The sequence below is a fragment of the Elgaria multicarinata genome, chromosome 2 (genome assembly GCF_023053635.1).
Source record: "Elgaria multicarinata webbii isolate HBS135686 ecotype San Diego chromosome 2, rElgMul1.1.pri, whole genome shotgun sequence".
NCBI lineage: Eukaryota > Metazoa > Chordata > Lepidosauria > Squamata > Anguidae > Elgaria > Elgaria multicarinata.
Genome location: NC_086172.1, coordinates 43,564,069 through 43,583,697, shown reverse-complemented (window position 1 = coordinate 43,583,697; position 19,629 = coordinate 43,564,069). Strand labels below are relative to the sequence as shown.

At 41.4% G+C, this 19,629-nt stretch overlaps 1 protein-coding gene across 1 annotated transcript in view; it reads left to right on the top strand.

Moving 5' to 3' along the window:
* MYO3B (myosin IIIB) overlaps positions 1-19,629 on the top strand; it is a 264,396-nt gene that overhangs the window by 35,359 nt on the left and 209,408 nt on the right. Inside the window, exon 7 of the mRNA XM_063116401.1 lies at positions 13,592-13,657. Within this exon, the coding sequence (XP_062972471.1) occupies positions 13,592-13,657 (66 nt within the window). The remainder of the gene's footprint in view (positions 1-13,591; positions 13,658-19,629) is intronic.

Genomic DNA, 19,629 nt, shown 5'->3' with positions numbered 1-19,629 from the left:
TAAAAAATCGATGGATGAACGGATCTGTTTCAAATTTGGTGTGGCTAAAGCTCTACCTAAATCCTTTCATGGTGCAAAGTTTAATCTCTTTATCTTTAAAAATGACGATTTAAAAAATAATAATTTTAAAACCTCAATTTTTTTAAAAAAATCCTAAAAAATCAATGGATGAACAGATCTGTTTCAAATTTGGTATGACTAAAGCCCTTCCTAAGAGCTACCATTGTATGAAGTTTCATGTCTTTATCTTAAAAAATGACAGAGTTATAAGCATTTTTGTTAATTCCCATTAGAGCTGCTCTTTAAAAAAAACGGATTTCCCCTCTCCCTCCCAGATTTGCCCCTAAAAACCCGGACAAATCGGGGCAAATCTGGTCATATGGTCACCCTATGTTTGTTTCCACTGCCCAACCCTATAGATTCAAAATACATTTATCTTATCACGCTTTTGGTTTTGAAAAACACATTTTTAGCAACCGTTTCTTTTATTTGAAGTCGTTTGAAGTTAGTCTAAAAAAGAGACTCCAGTATGGTACAAGCATCTTTTTCTGCTTTTGCAAATAGAACGTTCCTTAAATAGACAGGGTAAAGGTTGTCTTGGGCTCTCCCTCCCACTTCGTTTTGTTGTAAGTTCTGTTTCCTAAAGAATTTTAGAGGGTGTAGAATAATCACTTGCGCTTATATATTTCCTTGGAAATAAATGCAATGTTGCCTATGCAGAAAAAATATCCATCAAGAAGAATTGCAATAAGTAGACCAGCCATTATGGATTCGCAGCATCTACAGTTTCGAACAGGAGCTGAGTTGTCTGCTGGTATTGTTCTGTGAATCCATATGTAGCCTGAGTCCTGTATTATATACACCCATGCTATTTCAGCCAGCCAACTCCTACATAAATTACTACTCCTCAGAAGCCGTTCTATAAATAAGTACAAGCTGCTACGATACAGTAACTGCAATTTTGTTTTGCTGTACTGAAACACTCCGTGCTGACAAGGTCAGGCCCTTGCAGTATGAGTGCAGCCAAGTGGTGAAGGACACATTCAACATCCTGAGAGGTGGTGGATGGACAGGTACTAAAAGGACCAGACTAAGATAATATGTTTTCAAAGCCTTCTTACAAGCCTGCAATGTTGAAGCATCGCAGACCCCCTGATGGCAAATTTAAATAAAGCACCAGGTGAGGGCATTCTACAACGGAGGTGCCACCACCAAAAAGGTCCTCTCCTCCTCCTCCTCCTCCTCTACTATTATTACTATTACTACTACTACTACTACTACTACTATTACATTCATTTCAACAATTCATAAGATAATAAAATACAGCATAGAATACAGCATATAAATTAAACTTACAAAATTTAAAACGATTTAGACAGCTAAAAACAGTTTTAATAAAATTCTAGACCTGTTTAGATGGCAAGTGTGAATGCCCCCATCATATTCCATTAAATGCCTGGGGGTAGAGGGCAGCCTTAAACTGGACCCAAAAAGATGACAGTGTTGGTGCCAGGTGGGCCTCTATGCTCGCTCCATAATTGGGGGGTCCACCACTGAAAAGGCACTTTCCAACCTCACCCATTTGATGGAGGCACCCACAGAAAGACCTCTGAGGAGGACCAAGGTATATGTGTGCATAAGCATACATGCTTAGGAGGTGTTGGGTCCATCTGTATTTTGGAGGGCTTTCCCATTACTCTGCACTCCAGAGTGGTGTAGTGGCTAGAGTGTTGGACTGGCAGTTGGGAGATCCAGGTTTTAGTGCCCACTCGGCCATGGAAGCCCACTGGGTGACTTTGGGCCAGTTACAGACTCTCAGCCCAACTTACCTCACAGGGTTGTTGTTATGAGGATAAAATGGAGAGGGGGGATTATGTACGCCACCTTGGGTTCTTTGCAGGAAAAAAGGTGGGATATAAATGCAATATTTTTTTAAAAAATATATTTATTTTAACATTTTGTATTTTGGTTACAAAGTAGTGAAAAAAAGCTTCCTTAGGTTGATGACTTAACTTGCATTCTGAGTTGTGAAACATAAAATCCAACTGGTTTATGAAAATAGATCCTTGGGGCTGTGGGGTTGTGCTGTTCTTTTTTAGGTGATGGTGGGAAATGAGGTAAGCTGGAAATCAAATTGCTCTACGCATCTGAGGAAGCCACACTTTCAATTTATAAATCCCCATCATTGCCAAAGATGGTTGAGAGGCTATGAATGCCTTATTAGCTAAGGCCTAGATAGATTACCTGCTCTTCTAAACAATTTACCCAAGTAAAGGGGAAAGCCTCCCAATACGAAGGAGAGAAATGAAACATCACAATTAATTACGGTACTTTGTAACCTTGGAAACAATGTGAGAATGGTGACATCAGCAACAATTATGTGTAATTTTTAGCCTTATTTTATCACCAAGGTAACCAGAGCCAGTCTTTCTGCTTGGAATGTTCCAGAGTGTCTTCAGTAGAGGGAGTGTGCATGAAGCATACCATTAAAGAGGCTGCTAAATAGGCTGACCCATCGCTTGCTTACTTAGTACAATGATTTGGTGAGTGAAGTGTGTGAATTGACTCCCCTGAAAAGCGCTGTGAGGTGACATGCCAGTTTTATATGTGACATTTGACCTGTGATGGCTTTTTTGAGCAGGCAAGTCATTGCTTGATTCTGCCATGCCTGTGTAAGCACTTCTAAAATACATTTTTGCAGGTGTGAACTGTGTGTACTTATTGGTTGTCCTGCCCCTTTCCTGCAATGTAAGTAAGTGAAGCCTTTAGTGATTGGCATTAAGGGCAGTATCCAAACTGCCGCTAAACTTTCTCTTGTTCTGTTGGGCATGCGGGACCTTCCACTGTGCAACAGGAAGCTAGCACTTCCTGAAGCAACTCTGGAAATGAGTGGAAACACTCGTTTTTGGAAGGGGACAGGTCAACAAAACTCCCTTCTTCTGCAAGTTCCACTGAGCAAGTTCCTATTCCAGAAATGAGCATTTCCATTCATTTATTTGTGTATTATTTATTTATTTTTATTTATTATTGCATTTATATCCCACCTTTTTTCCTCCAAGGAACCCAAGGTGGTGTACATAATCCTCCTCCTCCTCTCCATTTTATCCTCACAACCACCACCCTGTGAGGTGGGTTGGGCTGAGAGTGTGTGACTGGCCCAAAGTCACCCAGTGGGTTTCCATGGCTGAGTGGGGACTAGAACCCAGATCTCCCTACTCCCGGTACAACACTTTAGCCACTACACCACACTGGCTCTCCATTTCCACTTGTTTCTGGTTGCCTCAGCAACTTATAGCTTCCTGTTGTGCTAGCAGTGAGTTCCGGTAGCATGCAACCAGCACTGAATACCCTACACAGGTGTAGGGACTACTGTGAGGGGTTCTTCCTGCATCATTCTGGTACATTGGAAGCCACATGTCACAAGGGAGGAGTCTATGAAGTGGCTTCTTTCTATGAGATTGTGCCTGCAAGGCATGTCTCCCTAGCATATGTGACAATCTCTATGTGTGGCTTTCATGGAATTTCATGTATGCAAGTGCTGACCTTGTAGGCAGTTCATCACATCTGAAGAAGCCTTCATGTATCACTGAATGACGGAATTTAAATATTCTAATATACTCAATGCAAAATCGCACTATCTGGGCAACTACGTATTTTAGTCAGGCACAGAAACAAGTCTGAATCCATTTGTCTTTCCTTGTTGCTTGGCATTCTTATATTCTGCATGGGTACTGTTAGTAATAAATGGATAAAAGAGCAACATATAAATTTGTAACAAAGACATGGATTGATGATGTGAGAAAGCATTCACGTCACTTCCTTGTTGGCACAGACAGCTTTTAACGTTGCCTCTCCACTCCTTGGAAAAGCCAAATGCCTTATGGGAAACCATAAAGTGAAATAGGTTAAATATGTGTTATGAAGCTTGAAGACCGGAAAGCCAAACCGGGCTTATTCAACTGCGACTTGAGGTATTTGTGAAATGAGCTTCTCCCTCCCTTCCCCCTGTCTGAAGGTAGCTAGAAACTAAAATTGAAAGCTGAAAAGAAATGACAGAAATAAATGATGCCTTGTTAGGTTCTGCAAAAGACTAATAAAACCTTGCAGCTGTCAAAAATTCTCCTGAAGTCAGTGGCCTGCGGATTGCAAGGAAAACATCAATGCCAGTCCAGATGTTTCCAAGCAGAGTGTTTTTTCAGTCCTATACCAGGCACTTTCACATTGCATTTCAAAAAAGAGTTGCTTACTGTTTCTGTTTATCAGAAGTTAGCCCTACTATGTTCAACAAAGCATGCTCCCAGTTAGATGTGCATAGGATTGCAGTGCAAACTTGTACATATTTACTTGGAAGCAAGTCCCACTGTGCTGAATTGGCTTGCTCTTAGTATGTGTATTTAGGATGACCCCCTCAATTAGCCTACATTTTTAACTGTATTGTCTAAAGCAGCCTTCATCAACCTGGATGTTTTGGACTACAGTGCCCATCAGCTTCAACCAGCATGGCCAATGGTCAGATATTATGGAGGTTGTCATCCAAAAAATCTGGAGGGCACTAGCCTGGGGAAGGCCAGTCTAAAGGTGATGATTTGACCTTCATATTAAGGCAATATCATGAATACAACACATTATGGATTTAAAAGGGACATATAGCCTGCAGCCTAAATGTTACTTCTATTGTCTGTGATTGTTATATAAAAGAATCTCATTAGGCTACCATACTGCAGCCTCCTCCACCTCTTTTTTTTTTAAAGGAACTCATGCAGTGATTTATAAACTGCTTCTTGAAAACCAGAATGTTTTCTGCATAATTTTGCAACTGAATTATCTGTCAGAATAGTTTGTTGCTCATCAGTATGGCACCTGCCAAAACCGCTCAGTTCTGGAGTCTTGCCAGAAATGCCTGATTAAACATTTGTTTTTAAAATCTGTTTGGTATTTTGCACTTTATTCCTCCCTCTCTCCGTCTCCACACCCCCATCTTCCCTCTTCCTAACTATTGCTCTTGGAAATATTTTGTTCCAGTTGCCTGTCAAATCCTTTGACAGAGGTGTGTTTTTTTTAATCTGAATTTTTTTAACCATTCTGCAAAGTTATAGAGGGGGGAAAACACCTACAATATAAGAGGAGGAGCAATGCAAGCATATAATTGACAAAGGTCCCTGCAAATAATTATTGCCATTCATTTTAGAAAAGGAAAAAGCAAACAAAAGTCCAATTATATCCCCCCACCCGAATCGGAAGTATGAATAATAAGAAACAGAAATAGCCTGTTGGGTAATGAATTTGTTCTATAATTGTATGAATGTAACCAAATACACGTATTGAATGTAAATGCATTGAAATATATGGTTGCAAAATATATCTAAGATATTTCTATATTCCCAGAGACGCCAATTTAATATAAATAATGGGGAAATATTTGAATGTCATTCCTAGTTGTGGAATCTCCCTTGCTAATTCTGTAATTGTCAATTATTTTTAAAAGACATCTGACTTTTGATCAATTTTCTTTTCTTTTACCTGGCAAGTTTCAGTTGCGGACAGGTCCAGGGGAATCCTGGCGTATGGTTTACTTGAAATATCTGTATGAAACACTGAAAATGACAGGCAATCTTCCAATTCTGGCAACTGAAAGCACCTGTGCTTCTTACTGCTAGCCAATGAAGAGAAGAAGGTGGTTGGTTTAAACGTATCACTACCTTTTCCTTTTGTGTTCCATCTCTGAGGCCAAGAGAGCCCTCAGGGTGTGTATAATCTAGAGTTATGGGATTAAATGAAGCAAATCACAATTTCCCAGTGGAGTGACCTGTTAGACTGAGGATGTGCTACTGAAGGGGGTTGTTGAAAGATTCATTGATTGTGACATTTTAATACAGACCGGACAAAACATTAAGGGATATAGCAGAACAGTTAAGACTAAATTAGTACAATTTGGATGAAAAGTATGAAACTTGCACAGTTGTATGTTGACCTACAATAACATTTAGCCCACCACAGATCATATATTGAAATCTCCAAGACAGTGGCGTCTACAAAATTCCACAACATTGAATCTGACCCAATGCTTTGTTGGGGTGCAAGACACTTTCAAGCATGGTGCTCCCATGCCAATATCAGCCAGTGTACACAGAAATGCATACAGCAGTGGAGATGTGCACCCCACAATAAGGTTGGAGCCACCCCTAAACCATGCACCCAAACAGCCAGGGGAGGGTCCTTTCTGAGTGACATACAATTGTGTCCAGCTTTTCATTTGGGTGCAAGACACTGGGCTCCTTCACACCAGCGTTTTATCGCACTCTCGTCACGCCTGGTTTGCGGTTTTGCAGTACAGCACTCAGATGACATTGTGCCTGTCCTGCAGACACCCTGCCTTTTCCCCTGCCTTTTTCATGTTTTACTAGAGCGGGGAAAGTCTGGATTATTTTCCCAAAATGGAATTAAGGTGCCCTTCAGCCCCTGTGTAGGCCGTCCTCTCACTATTTACTGTACAGTCTGTCAGGGAAGACATGTATGGGGACAGGTCTTTCAGAGAGATCCAAAGTTACCAAGTCCTGAAGACTGGGCTTGGGAGAGGAAAGGTGGATCTCAGTGGCAACCAAAGTGGACCGCTTTAGGCCAAGCTCAGGAAAAGTACTATGAAGTGCTAGACTGTAACTGTAAGAAGGCATGAGGAGGCTTGTGCAAGTACTACAGACAGACTGCCCTTAATTGCAGTGCTGTTTGCCAGTGAGGGAAGCTGTTTTCAGTAATAGTTTGCATTCAGAAAGTCAAGAGACATTATATACTTTACAGAGTGAACTTCTGCCATAAACAGAACAAATACCTCAGTTTCCAGTAGATGTTAATAAAAAGGCATTTGACCATGATCTTTGATTTATGTTGCATACAGTATCAATCTGAACATCCAACCAAGATGTTTGCAAGTTTACTTTTAAGTTATGTGTATATGGTGTTAATGTTAGGTCAGTGGTGAATATGAAATGATTTTTCAGACAGTGTCCTGGTTCGCATAATTTACCTGCATGGGCTCTCACACTGTGGGCTCCAGTGGGCTGTTATGTTGTGTTAAATAGTATCTTGTACTATTTAACAACATTTTGTAGTGAACCAATTGCATGTATATTTAATTAAAGAGATGCTTTCTCATTTTATATTCCATTGTGAACATGCACATTCCTTGTTTTGTTTTATGTCTATGTTCGTTCAGTTTAAATTAGTCATCTATTCATGTTGGGACCATACAATCATCACTGGGAACATTCCCTTGATGTAGAGAATATTTGTTTAGATGTGACAAGACTAAACATTAAAACTAATTTACTTCATTACAGGAGTAGATGTGAGAGAAGAATCCATGTCTAGAAATGTTTGGGCCTGATGTCCATGCACGTTTGATGCTTTTAACCCAAAGTACATGATTTGCTCGGATAATAGATTGAAATATGAAAATATAAATCTGAGAAGGTAGGAAATCTCATGGATCCAACAGTTCTTTGTGAGCCTTGGACTTTCAAGGTACACATGGAACGTCCCTTGGCTTCCCTATTCAGTTCATCGGGGAGGGGAGCTCTTTGCACACAAAGTGAACGAGAAAGCCTTCTTGGGGTAGAGTACTCTATTTGAGCATTGTCTGTTTCCCCCCTGCCCTCATCTACCTATTCCCATACCTGAGAAGCACAACCACTTGATAGCTAATGACCTGATTCTATGCAGATTACATGCAGGTATGTTCTGTTGGTACATTTTTGCTTATCCTTGGATAATGATCAATGCCATCTTCAGGTTTCTGAGGGCCCTTGGGCAAGACACGCTCAATGGCCCTCCTCCGTCAGTGAGGCTACCTTCTCACCGCCATGGTCACTAGCTGCTCTTGCTGCTCATCCTCTTTCTCATCATGGTTGCCACTTGCTTGGCAGACAGAGAGCTGTGGCAACGGCATCTACTGCGCTTCCTTTCACTACCACTGTTGACTGGGCTAGGGGACGACACCAAGGGAGTTCTTTTCAATAGGCTTCTGCTGTCAGCGGCCCTATGCTGTCAGTGGGGGCCTCTGCTCTTGATGCCAGACCTGATACTGCTAGACCTAGAGATGCTGTGGACAGGTAAACCCAACAGTTGCCTCTTGGCCACCAGCCACCAAGTGATAAAAAATAACATGTGTGCAGGAGCATTTAGATTAACAAATCTGGATCAGTATGTTTTATCTGAGAACATATGGAGTATGAAATTCCATTTAAGAGTTTGTTTCTTGATGCAAGTAATTATGTAGCCATGTGTGCTAGAATCTCATTATTACACATCATTAGTCTTCCATGTTTTTTTAAAGGTACTTTATTTAGTTTTAAGAAACAAGTATGCAAGCTTAAGTACAAGTAGGATGTTTTTTAAGATCCAGTCATTGTTATGGAGTGTCGGTGGTTGCCTCATTCCAAACCCCTCTAAGCTAATTCACAACAGGCATGTACCTGGCTCTTCTGTATGTTTGAGTTAGCTCCCAGTGGCAGGTGTTGACGTCCAGCTGCTAATTCCCCCCCATTGGTAACAACATGCCTGCCTCTGATAATGCACCTGTTCATTTAGAGGTCCAGCCTGTTTTTTCTTGACAAACAATATTGCTAAATTGGTTCAAGAAATAACAACGTATGTTTTTGTTCCTCAAACACTTTGCATTTTGTTCCATTTCCCCCTCCCTCACCCCATGAAAGCTCACTATCAACAAAGTATTCAAGATCAATGAAGTGACTTCCCGCCCTCCCACCTTCCACTGTTGCCCATTGTAAATCTATTAACTGTGATCTGTAATTAGGCGCACAGCTTAACGTAAAGGACAAATGGTGTCCACTGAACCGTGGCTCTGGCCTTGATAGTGAAAAAATGACCCATTTGGTTTTACCAGCTGTGACTTTGGAGGCAGGCTCAATGACAGAGAACACATAAAACCCAATAGATTACAATGATTCCAGTTCAGTACATAAACAAGAGGATGCAACAAGGATCCCAAACTACTGTCAAGACAACAACAACACAGGTTTCTTTGCTCACAAGTATTATATTTCCCTTTGCCTGCCTCTTTTCCTCTTGGGAAGAAAAAGGGGGGACTTATGTGGAGGTTTTCCTGTATCTGTAGTGTTAAGAAAGAACAGTGACTCTATGTTGAAGCTACAATTAAACTTTATCTCTCTGGTTGTACATACATGCCTCCCTGAGCAGTGCCATCTAATGTCTCTTTTGCTTCTACACCTATTATCACAAAACCATCTGGTCCATCATATCTGATAGATCTGTTGTCATTGATTCATGCCATCCCTTTCCTCACTCAAAATGAACCGTGTTCTTGTCTTCCCACCTCATCATCACAGAGCTGACCAAGTCACTCTGGGTGAGTTCTCTTCTGCTGGGAGTTTAGGCTGTCTCTCTGTCAGGGGCAGATGTGTGTAAAATCTGGGGTAAAATGTGAGGCAAAATGGTTGTTTGTTCCCACCCAATGTCTGAATTTTTCCATCCATGGCCAAATGAAAGGACATTGGAGTCTTACGCAGAGCTAGTAATCGCATAGCCATGTTCTCCAAAATATCACTACAGAAATCTGTAGTCACTACACCCATTATATTAATGCTGGACAAGCTAGTTATTTTAAGTTTTTCCACACCTAGGAAGATGACAACAGAGCATACATATACGAACCAGCCATTGTGTTCTAAGCATGGGAAAGAAAAAGGACAAAAATCACATTCTGAACATGGGAGATTTGGTAATTCCACTGAAGGACAGGCTCCATTTTCTACTGATGTCACGTTCGATAGTCTATACTATATTTAGCACAGTCTTCAACCCTTCCATATGTTTGTAAACACCTATAAGATGTTGAACTTCTTCCATTCCGAATAGATCTACAAATTGTCAGATCTTAAAAAGACAATAGCCCTCTTCAGGTATTCTATTTCTACATGTGATTGAGGAAGAAGAGCAGGGGGAGGGGAGTCACCCATCCTTCATGTCACCTTCCCCTAATTTGGAGCCCTCCATGAGTTGAAAGGCAAATTCTGCAGTGAGTACTAAATCATCATAATCAGGGTTTTAAATTGTCAAGAAGCCTCCATGAGTAGAGGCAGCTCCCCACTGAAGCCATTTGCTCCTCAACTCTTGGAGGGAAAGGGGACATGCTGGAGAGAACACCCACCCTGCTCACCCTAACACAATTTTTAACTGTGGGAGAAAGAGAATCCCTGACAAGGGCAATGGAAATAACTGAGAACAAAATTGTATTCATTCATAACACAATGTGATATCATATCCTGTGATCTCTTATCACAGTGTACATGTAACCATTCCAGAAGCTGGTCATTCCAGAAGCAGTTGGCCACATGGTGAGGAAAATATTGCCAAAGAATGGCTCTTGATTGGGAATATGTGATACAATTCTACTTGCCACATGAGTGCAAGCTGTAGCTGAATGGTAACTGGCCATTAGTAGCCATATTATTGGAGAAACAAGGTTCTCCAATAATATTCTGTCAGTCGGAGAAGAATTAGTACAAATCTGAGCCATACCACAAAGTCAATTGCTTATCTTGTGCCAAACCACAAAAAGCAACATAAGATGTAAAGCAGCCTTCCCCAACCTGGTGCCCTCAAGATGTTTAGGACTACAACTCCCCAAATCCCTGACTATTCACTATGCTGGCTGAAAATGATGTGTGTTGTGGTTTAAAACACATAGAGGACATTGGGTTGAGGAAGGGTGCCATAAAGGATCAGAAGCATTTCATATTTGTTCCGTCTGGTTGTTCAATATGTCATAAAATGTAATTCCCTTCCCCTTGAAAGCCTGATGACTGAAATGGTTACATAAGCACTGTTGTTTTTTACACACAGGAAGCAAAGCTGCTTGAAAGACATAAATGGGGATGTTGATGAGGGATGGCTATTTCACTTGTTGGGAATGAATGAGCATTAAAGGATGCTGAAACAGCCAGATACTTATGAAGAATTATGCCATCAGCTGATAGAAGGCCATGGCTTCAATAGGCTATTATCAGCCCTGCCCCTACCCCTGTCCCTGCAGTTTTTGTGTGAGGTGTTTGTAAGAAAGTTCAGCTGAACACGCTTACAACGGTATTCCTGGTGCAAACACGGGAAGCTTTGTAAGTGTGTTCAGCCAAATGCACTTACATTTCAGCTCTTTGTCCTAAACACATGAAGATCTTTAAAGTATCTGGGAGGCATGAAGAGATTGGGGGAAGAGCTCAGATGTGTTCCCACGACCCCTCCCCAGTTTAGCCCTACTCATGTTGCAAGCAAATGCCTGCATAAAATGGAAAACGTTGTTCGTTAAAGGAACAGAGTACAAGACGTACCAGCTCCGTCATGTCGAACCAGGGACCTTGGCAGTAGGTGACATACAATATTAGTCTTTATGCCGCTGTGTTTATTTGGCTGGAGAGGGAGCTGCTTGGCACCATGGATGGTCAGAGGATGAAAATGGCCATAGCACAGTGGTAGAACACCTGCTTTGCATGCTGAAGGTCCCAGGTTCAATCCCTGGCATCTCAAGGATCGACTCCTGCCTGAAACCCTGGAAAGCTAATGCCAGTCAGTGTTGACAATATTGGGCTAGATCAGTGGTTCCCAAAGTGGGCAGTACCGCTCCCTTGGGGTGGGTGGGATTGCATAGGGGGCGTTAAGAGGCAAGGGGGTGGCAGGGGGGCACTCGAGGTGGTCTTGATGCATACGCCGGCTGCAAAAAAGAGGCATTCGCTCTCTTTCCCCTCCCTTGGCAAGCCTGCGGCGGGTGCTTCGGAATTTGAATAAATATTCAATTAATTGTTACTGTTTTGAATTTTATTGTTATTTTCCTTAGGGGGTCATTGAAAACCGCTATTCTGAATGATAATTTTTATAGTGAAGGGTAGGGGGCACTGGGCATGTGTTTGTGGAACCAAGGGGGCAGTTACCTGAAAAAGTTTGGGAACCACTGGGCTAGATGAACCCATGGTCTGCCTGGATTGTATATTCCTTTGGTAATGTAGCTACCACCTTAGCAGAGGTCAGGAGACACAAAGGCCCAATGGGACCTGGTTCTATAAAGTTTCTGATTCTGGCCTGGCTTCTCCTGGCCATGAAACAGAATTTTTAGAGCAGATGCAAGAAGATTTCTTCCAGTGTTCACTGCTTTCTGAATTCAGATGGGATTTGTATGCGTTGCTACTGGTTCTCTGAGGCAGGTGGTGCTAGGAACCTATTTAATGGAACATGGGACTAAGCATTAATGTCACTGAATATAACCCATCACATTACTTCCTAATAGTAAATGTGATAAATGATGCATATCCTGCAAGTATTTTGGATTTCCCCTTCTCATTTTGTGCTGGTGTTATACCAAAAGAGAAAAGTAATAACACATTGCAGCTCAGATAACATGACAAACTGCAATGAAATGGGATAGTGGAAATGGTTTTGAATAGATACAGATGAACGGAAATGGGTCATTTATTATAGAGCCATAATGTCTTTACTATGTTTTGATTTGTTTTGATTGTGTGTGCAGGTGCACACACACAAGGATAGGGAGAAATTGAAAACCCAATGGCTCTTTGCTCATTTACATTTCTTCAATTTCTGCTGTAGTTGTGATTCTTGCTTCTTCTTTTTTTTAAAAAAAATAGAAATCAAAATTATTCTCAATCTATTGTTATCTATTGCTCTGAATTTACCAGCAACTCTTGTTTCTGTAAGCTCTGTTAGCCACGTACAGTTGCTACTGTTTTACTTACTTTCTGGTAGGTTTGCCATAAATTGTTAACTGTTTTCTCCATCTGCATGGAATAACAACACTGGGCTGTGGATCTAAAAGCAGAGGCGCTCGAGGGCCAAATTCCATTATTGGAGTTCATTTCAGGGGCTGCGTTTCATTGGTGGATGGTGTCAAAGGCAAAAGGAGCAGGACCAAAAATACCACATTTTTAGGTTTAAAGCTCTTTGTGCCAATAACTAAGCCTTAGGGCTGGGAAACTTCCAAACAATTAGTGGTCAAGGAAAATGGGTTGGGGCAGGGCAAAGGGCGTGACCATTTGGGGAATCCTGCAGGGACAGACTGGGACCCCAGGTGGGCCAGAGGCTTTGCACCATTGGTCTAAAGGTTACCTTCCGCTGGTGGAGTTTTCTTCCAATGGAAGGATTGCTTCCAGTGGAGGAAGACCTCTTCCGTCAGATCAAAAGAAACTTTTGATCCAACCCATTAACTGCATTTCTTCACAATTTACATATGCTTAAACTTAATGACCTTAAGGCTGCCATCCTATATTCTAACACTATACACACTACTTCTGAGTAGACATGCATAAGATTACACTGTAAGAGGACAAAACATGTGTCCTTCCAGAGTCATAGGAGAACTCCAGTGGCCTAGCCTGCTATAGCAAACAAACTTGCAAGGAACTGGCAAAAAGGGATGGAGTATTCTGTTAGTACTCTCTACCTTTAAAACACCTGGGAACAGCCAGCTCTGCACACTGTCAGATACCAGAGGCTATTGGACAACTGGTTTGATTTAGTTCAGCGATTCTTATAAGATGTTTGTATTTTTCAGGAATCCCCCTCCTACTTTGTTCCAACCAGAAAACTGGTCCAGAGGATTCAACCACTTCATTTCCCAGTGAGTAGTTCCTCTTTTGTTTTAAGCTGCAAAAGCGTTACAGAATGTTTTGTAGAAAACATTGGAAGTGACATTTCTTCTCAGTGAACAACAGCTTTCGTTTTGATGTTACAAAATTTCATCTCATCGGCTGTCACCCTTTAGGGTGTTGACAACTAAACAGAAGGTCAGCTTCGCCAACCCATTTCATGTATGCCATGATCTACACTTGAAATAAGTCTTCTGGCTATTGATGAGCACAGATCTTAACTACTATGCTGTGTTTTTTTTTTCTTATTTCTTAAATTTGTATCCTCGTTTTCCACCAAATGAAACCACTCTTCACGATTCTGCCTTGCTCAGGGATAAACTACACACGATGTTATTGGTGCCAATGGAGGATTTTTTCCCCAAGGCTGACCATATAAAAAGGACAACAGGGCTCCTGTATCTTTAACAGTTGTATTGAAAAGGGAATTTCAGTAGGTGTCATTTGTATATATGGAGAACCTGGTGAAATTTCCTCTCCATCACCACAGTTAAAGCTGCAGGTGCCCTGCCCTCTTTTAAATCTGGTCACTCTAGTATAGCTCCTGAACTGGTCAGCCTACTTTACCCCCTACGTATGTGTGTGTTGGGGGGGGAGAGGTAATTTAAGGGGATAATTAATTGGGGGGGAAGGGTGGGCTCTGTTCGTTTTGTATTTTTCCAATTGCAGCCCATTTTTCTTTTTAAGGTTTAACATCTCCCACCCACCTGCAGTGCTGATCTGGATCAGGCCTGCACACGCTAACACTAAAGTAAAAAAAATTAAGTTAGGATCAGCTACGCATTATGCATTTACCATATCATGTATTTTAGCCCTCAGTCTCTGAACTAGGAATAGTTCAGGAGAAGAATAGTTCACATGAAGGTTGAAGCTCCATCTGCAAAGCTGATGCAGCATAATGCCAAGGCCTAAAACCAGCTTCATACACCTCAAGCATGCGTGTTGCATGTATATGCGTATTACACTTCAGGTGACCCTGGCTCAGTCATGATTGCCTGGCACATGTATATACATACATGTATGCATTCTGCACTTTGTGTTTGTTAGAGGAATCACTGGTGCTTTGGGCATCAAGCAGCTTGATGCCCAAAGCACACGGCACATTTCTTCACATGGAGATAAGCAATGGGAAGGAAAAGCTGCAGCTGCCAAATTTCTATGTATCTGCATACTATTAAAAGCATCGAAGCAGGGCCAGTAGAAAGGGTGGCAACTTTAGCTGCAATGTTTGACAAGTGGAGCCTGCATACTCCTCCTGGGTTTGTGTTGCAGGTTCCCCCAGCATGCACCTGCCAACAAGGAATAAAAGCTCTCATCTGAAGATGGAGCTGGGAGTGGAGCACAAATAAATACATCATCCCTGTTCCCAGCACCCTGGACTCAGTGCATAGCCACCAGGAAAGCCCATGACAATGCCAGCAGAAGATGAGGTGACTATTACCATAGCATTAGTGACTGTCCGTTGGATGCCAGGCAAGCTCAGCATTATTAACGAAGTGCTAGTTCGTAGCACTAGCAATGAGCTTTATATAGGGTGACAATATGGAAAGGAGGACAGGGCTTCTGTATCGTTAAAGTTGAACAGAAAAGGGAGTTTCAGCAGGTGTCATTATGCATGCAGCACCTGGTGGAATTCCCTCTTCATTACAACAGTTAAAGCTGCAGGAGCCCTGCCCTCTTTTGTATCTGGTCACTCTAGTATAGCTTCTGCAGCTTTAACTGTTGTGATGAAGAGGGAATTTCACCAGGTGCTACATGCATACAAATGGCACCCGCTGAAATTCCCTTTTTCTATACAAATATTAGAGATACAGGAGCCCTGTCCTCCTTTTCATATGGTCACCCCTGAGGAGTCCCTTGAGCAGGCAATCTTGTGGTAATCTGTGGTAAAAACAATCAATATAGGGCTGGTTCAGACAATCATTTAGAGGTCCAACCTGGCACGATGCATGGAGCCAGTGTGCTGGCTCTGCCTCTGCCATTCAAAAGGGAGATGACTCATCCAAACGGTGTTGAATCCTATGCATGTAAGCCAAATTGGTGAAAATTATGCAAACACACAGACACAACTACTTACATCTGGCATGTATGGATACTGTTGTTTTGGAAATCCAGAATCTTGTCCCTGAATTTGAAGCTGTTTTCTGGGGTGTGATGAAAATGCATTGGGGAGCCATTGTAATTTGAACTATGGTAGAGCCATTTGACTATATTGGCACTACAAACTCTGGGGAGATGTAAGATTATTCTATTGAAAACTTCCTCTTTGTAGCTTATCTGCAAGATGGTTAGAATTTAGGTATACCATCCTCCTCCTCCTCTGTATCAACAAAGCAGCTTTTAATATGTGAGAAGCACTGCTATTTAAATTATGAATCATCATTTACGTAGGGTTTGATTTCTATGTAAAATGTTGTTACACACACACACACACACACACACACACACACACACACACACACATATATATATATATATATATATAGATATATAGATATATAGATATAGTAATAAAAGCATCAGCTATACAGCATTGAACTGTTCGGCCATTAGTGATAATTGCCTCATTTATATGCATTAGTTATGCATTTGTCAGTGCCTGACTTGTGACAGCTTCACTTTGATAAATTAAAAGCAATGATTGTAACAAGTCCATTCTGCCTTTTATCCATATGTTAGGACCTTGCTTGATGTTTCTGTCACCCTTGTGATGAGTAGTTGACTTCTCAATAATTCCATTATCTACCTCCTTCCTGGTGTCAAATATCATTTGCATAACAAGCTTATCTGGTTCAAGTTGTGGTCCAGACCTGTGTAGTTACATAGAAGGGAGCATGAATCTCCAGACAAGTGTATTTCTGAATTCAGCTCTAATGAAACAATGATTTTCCCCCATTACCAATCTTTCAGAGCAAGTGCTATGCACCAGATGACAAATTTCTTTCCCTTGGACAGAAAGACGTTTTCTTTTTAAATCAATGAAACGTTCATTGATACTATCTATGTGTAAACAAATCAAAGAAAGGTAGCTGTATTGTGGAAAGCAAAATTCCAAATACCATATTAGTATAATACTTTTATTAGGCCAACCAAAGGATCAGAAAAAATGTGCAAGATTTTGAGATCTCCAGATCTCTTCATCGGGCAGAAAGTTACAAAAAAGCAGATTGGAATATAGCCCTGGTCAGCAGTTGATTTTAACTAGTAAGCATAGGCCTACTGGGGAAAGAGGGAAAAATGCCTGGCGTGGCTAATGGGGTGGCAAGGTTTTGACTCAGGACCTAGGCTAGGGGCCAGACAGGAATTCCCTGGAGGCCCCAGCTGCCTAGCCCTAGAATTCTGCATGACTAGAAGAAAGCTACCTTCTAGGAGTATGGCGATGCAGTGATGAGGAAAAAAGCCCTCTGCAGCTGCTGAGTTTACTTTTTCCCCACACAGCTGTTAAAGGCTCAGAAGGCCTGTCAGAGGGGAACAAAAGCCTGCAACCACAGTGAAACGTCTACTTTCAAACAATATCAGGGCTGACCCAAGACATTTTGCTGCCTGAGGTAGTGCATCATGTCTTCCCACATGTTTCGGAGTTGGTGGATTGCACCCCACAGAACCAAACAGACTCTGCTTTATAAACAAACTCTGTGCAGAGCCCTCTCAAGCTGTGGCTTCTCTCTCCTCACACCACCTTCAACTACTTCCTGGCTCCTTCCAGAAATCAATCCCATCTAGGCCAAATCCAGCAGTTGTTTCATATTGTTACACCCCATGGATCAAGGTGCATAGTGTCCAAGGTGTTTAGGCGTGTGAGGTAGAAAGTCCCACAAGCACCTCTCTCCCTGCCCTGGTAGTAAAAATACACTAATAATAAATTAAATAATGAACTATTTGCTGTCTTTATCACGTAGAGTGTAGTTGAGACTTTTCTTTTTCCTCTCATGTAAGCATGTATGATTCCAATGAAGCCTTTTCTTTTCTTTTTTTTAACCCACCTTCCTGTGGGGGGAAAGTTTATCTCCTCATTCCAGATAGGAATACAGTATACAGTTCCATAGCTTTTTTATTGTGTTATCTTGAACAAGAAGTGCTTTTTTGAAGGATTAATGCAATAGAAAGGTTTAAACAATGTTGGGGAACAGCATATTTCTTTTAATCCAGACTAAGTAATTATTGATTAAGGTGATGTCAGACCAGAGCAAGTTTTCACCCATTTCATTCAATTCTTTAAATAGGGTGACCGTATGAAAAGGAGGACAGGGCTCCTGTATCTTTAACAGTTGTATTGAAAAGGGAATTTCAGCATTTGTATATATGGAGAACCTGGTGAAATTTCCTCTTCATCACAACATTTAAAGCTGCAGATGCCCTGCCCTCTTTTAAATCTGGTCACTCTAGTATAGCTCCTGCAGCTTTAACTGTGGTGATGAAGAAGGAATTTCTCCAGGTTCTCCATATATACAAATGACACCTGCTGAAATTCCCTTTTCTATGCAACTGTTAAAGATACAGGAGCCCTGTCCTTTTCATATGGTCACCCTAAATGAAAAGGGTTCCTTTGGTTAAGCTACACCTTGAATTCTATCTCGTAGTCTTGCGTTCTCTAAGAAAACATCATACACAGGTATCTATGTACCTGTGTATTATATTTCTAATCTGCCTTATAACATAATATATAGCTATAGTCAATGGTGCATTCTCTCGGGCTACCAGAGGGGAGCACTACACATTGAGGTAAAAAAGTAAAGGGAGGCTGTTGTTACAAAGACAAGATAGTGTCAGCCTGTTTGTGAGAGACCAGAGTTAAAACACTCTGGAACGATAACAAGGCTAAACACACAACGCGCACGCATGCACGCACACGACAAAACAAGGACAAGGGAAAATACAATGTAAACGAGAACCTCTCTCAAGCCTTGCAGAACTGAGTCATTCAATTAGTCACAAGCTCTTAGAAGCTTTTTTAAAAAAGGTTGTTCACTTTTATCAGTGTGAACTGATAAAAGGCTCAACTAAAGGAATTGTACTTTCCCTGATCGTGTCATTGTGGAGGAGCAGACTGAGTGGGTGTATCCTAATTTGTTACCATCCAAAAGATATTTCATACTTAGACAAAGCTGTCCTGATTGGTCCTTTTCACGTGCGTATTGAAAAACAGTGGGTGCAACTATTCAAAATATACCATCTTTGATATGAATTTAGATGAACACAAAACTACTACTACTACTACTACTACTATTACTAAGCATCCGTATAGTGTGTTTTGATATACACGTATGCTTTTCTTTTTGCACCTATACTCCAAACTAAATTTTGAGTGGCTTGAAAGCAGTGACATATTTGAGAACATCCTGTTCAGAATATGAACGGGGCCCTTTCCAGAAGTTCAGTTTATAAGTTCAATAAACGTGTAGTCATTGATTCATTGTGTGAACTTTTCTCTGAATTCTAAAAGCATTTCCCTGTTGTATGAATACTCTCTGGTTATGTAAAATCTGTATCCGGGTCAGTACTGGCATGAAGGGTAGCTATTGTGAACCACCCAGAGAGCTTCGGCTATTGAGCGGTATAAAAATGCAATAAATAAATAAATAAATATTGCTGGATGCCCGCTGAGGCCTACATCCTAATGCAGTCCCACTGATAAGAGACTCTTGGAGTTGCCGCTCCTCTTCAACACTGGAACTTATTTGTTCACCTTCCTCTCACTCTGACCTAGACAAGAGAGGTGGTGGTGAAGAGGAGCAGTAGATGCCAGTGTCTACTGCCTTGCTGTCTATTAAGCAAGCAAGTGATAGCAATGATGAGAAAGTGGATGGGGAGCAGTAGCAGCTGGTGACAATAGTGCCGAGAAAGTAGCCTCATTGATGGAGGAGGCCCATTGAGAGTATCTTGCCCTCCAAAATGTGGAGCCGGCACTGGCTGGTATGCCCATTCATGTCCATTCACACTACAA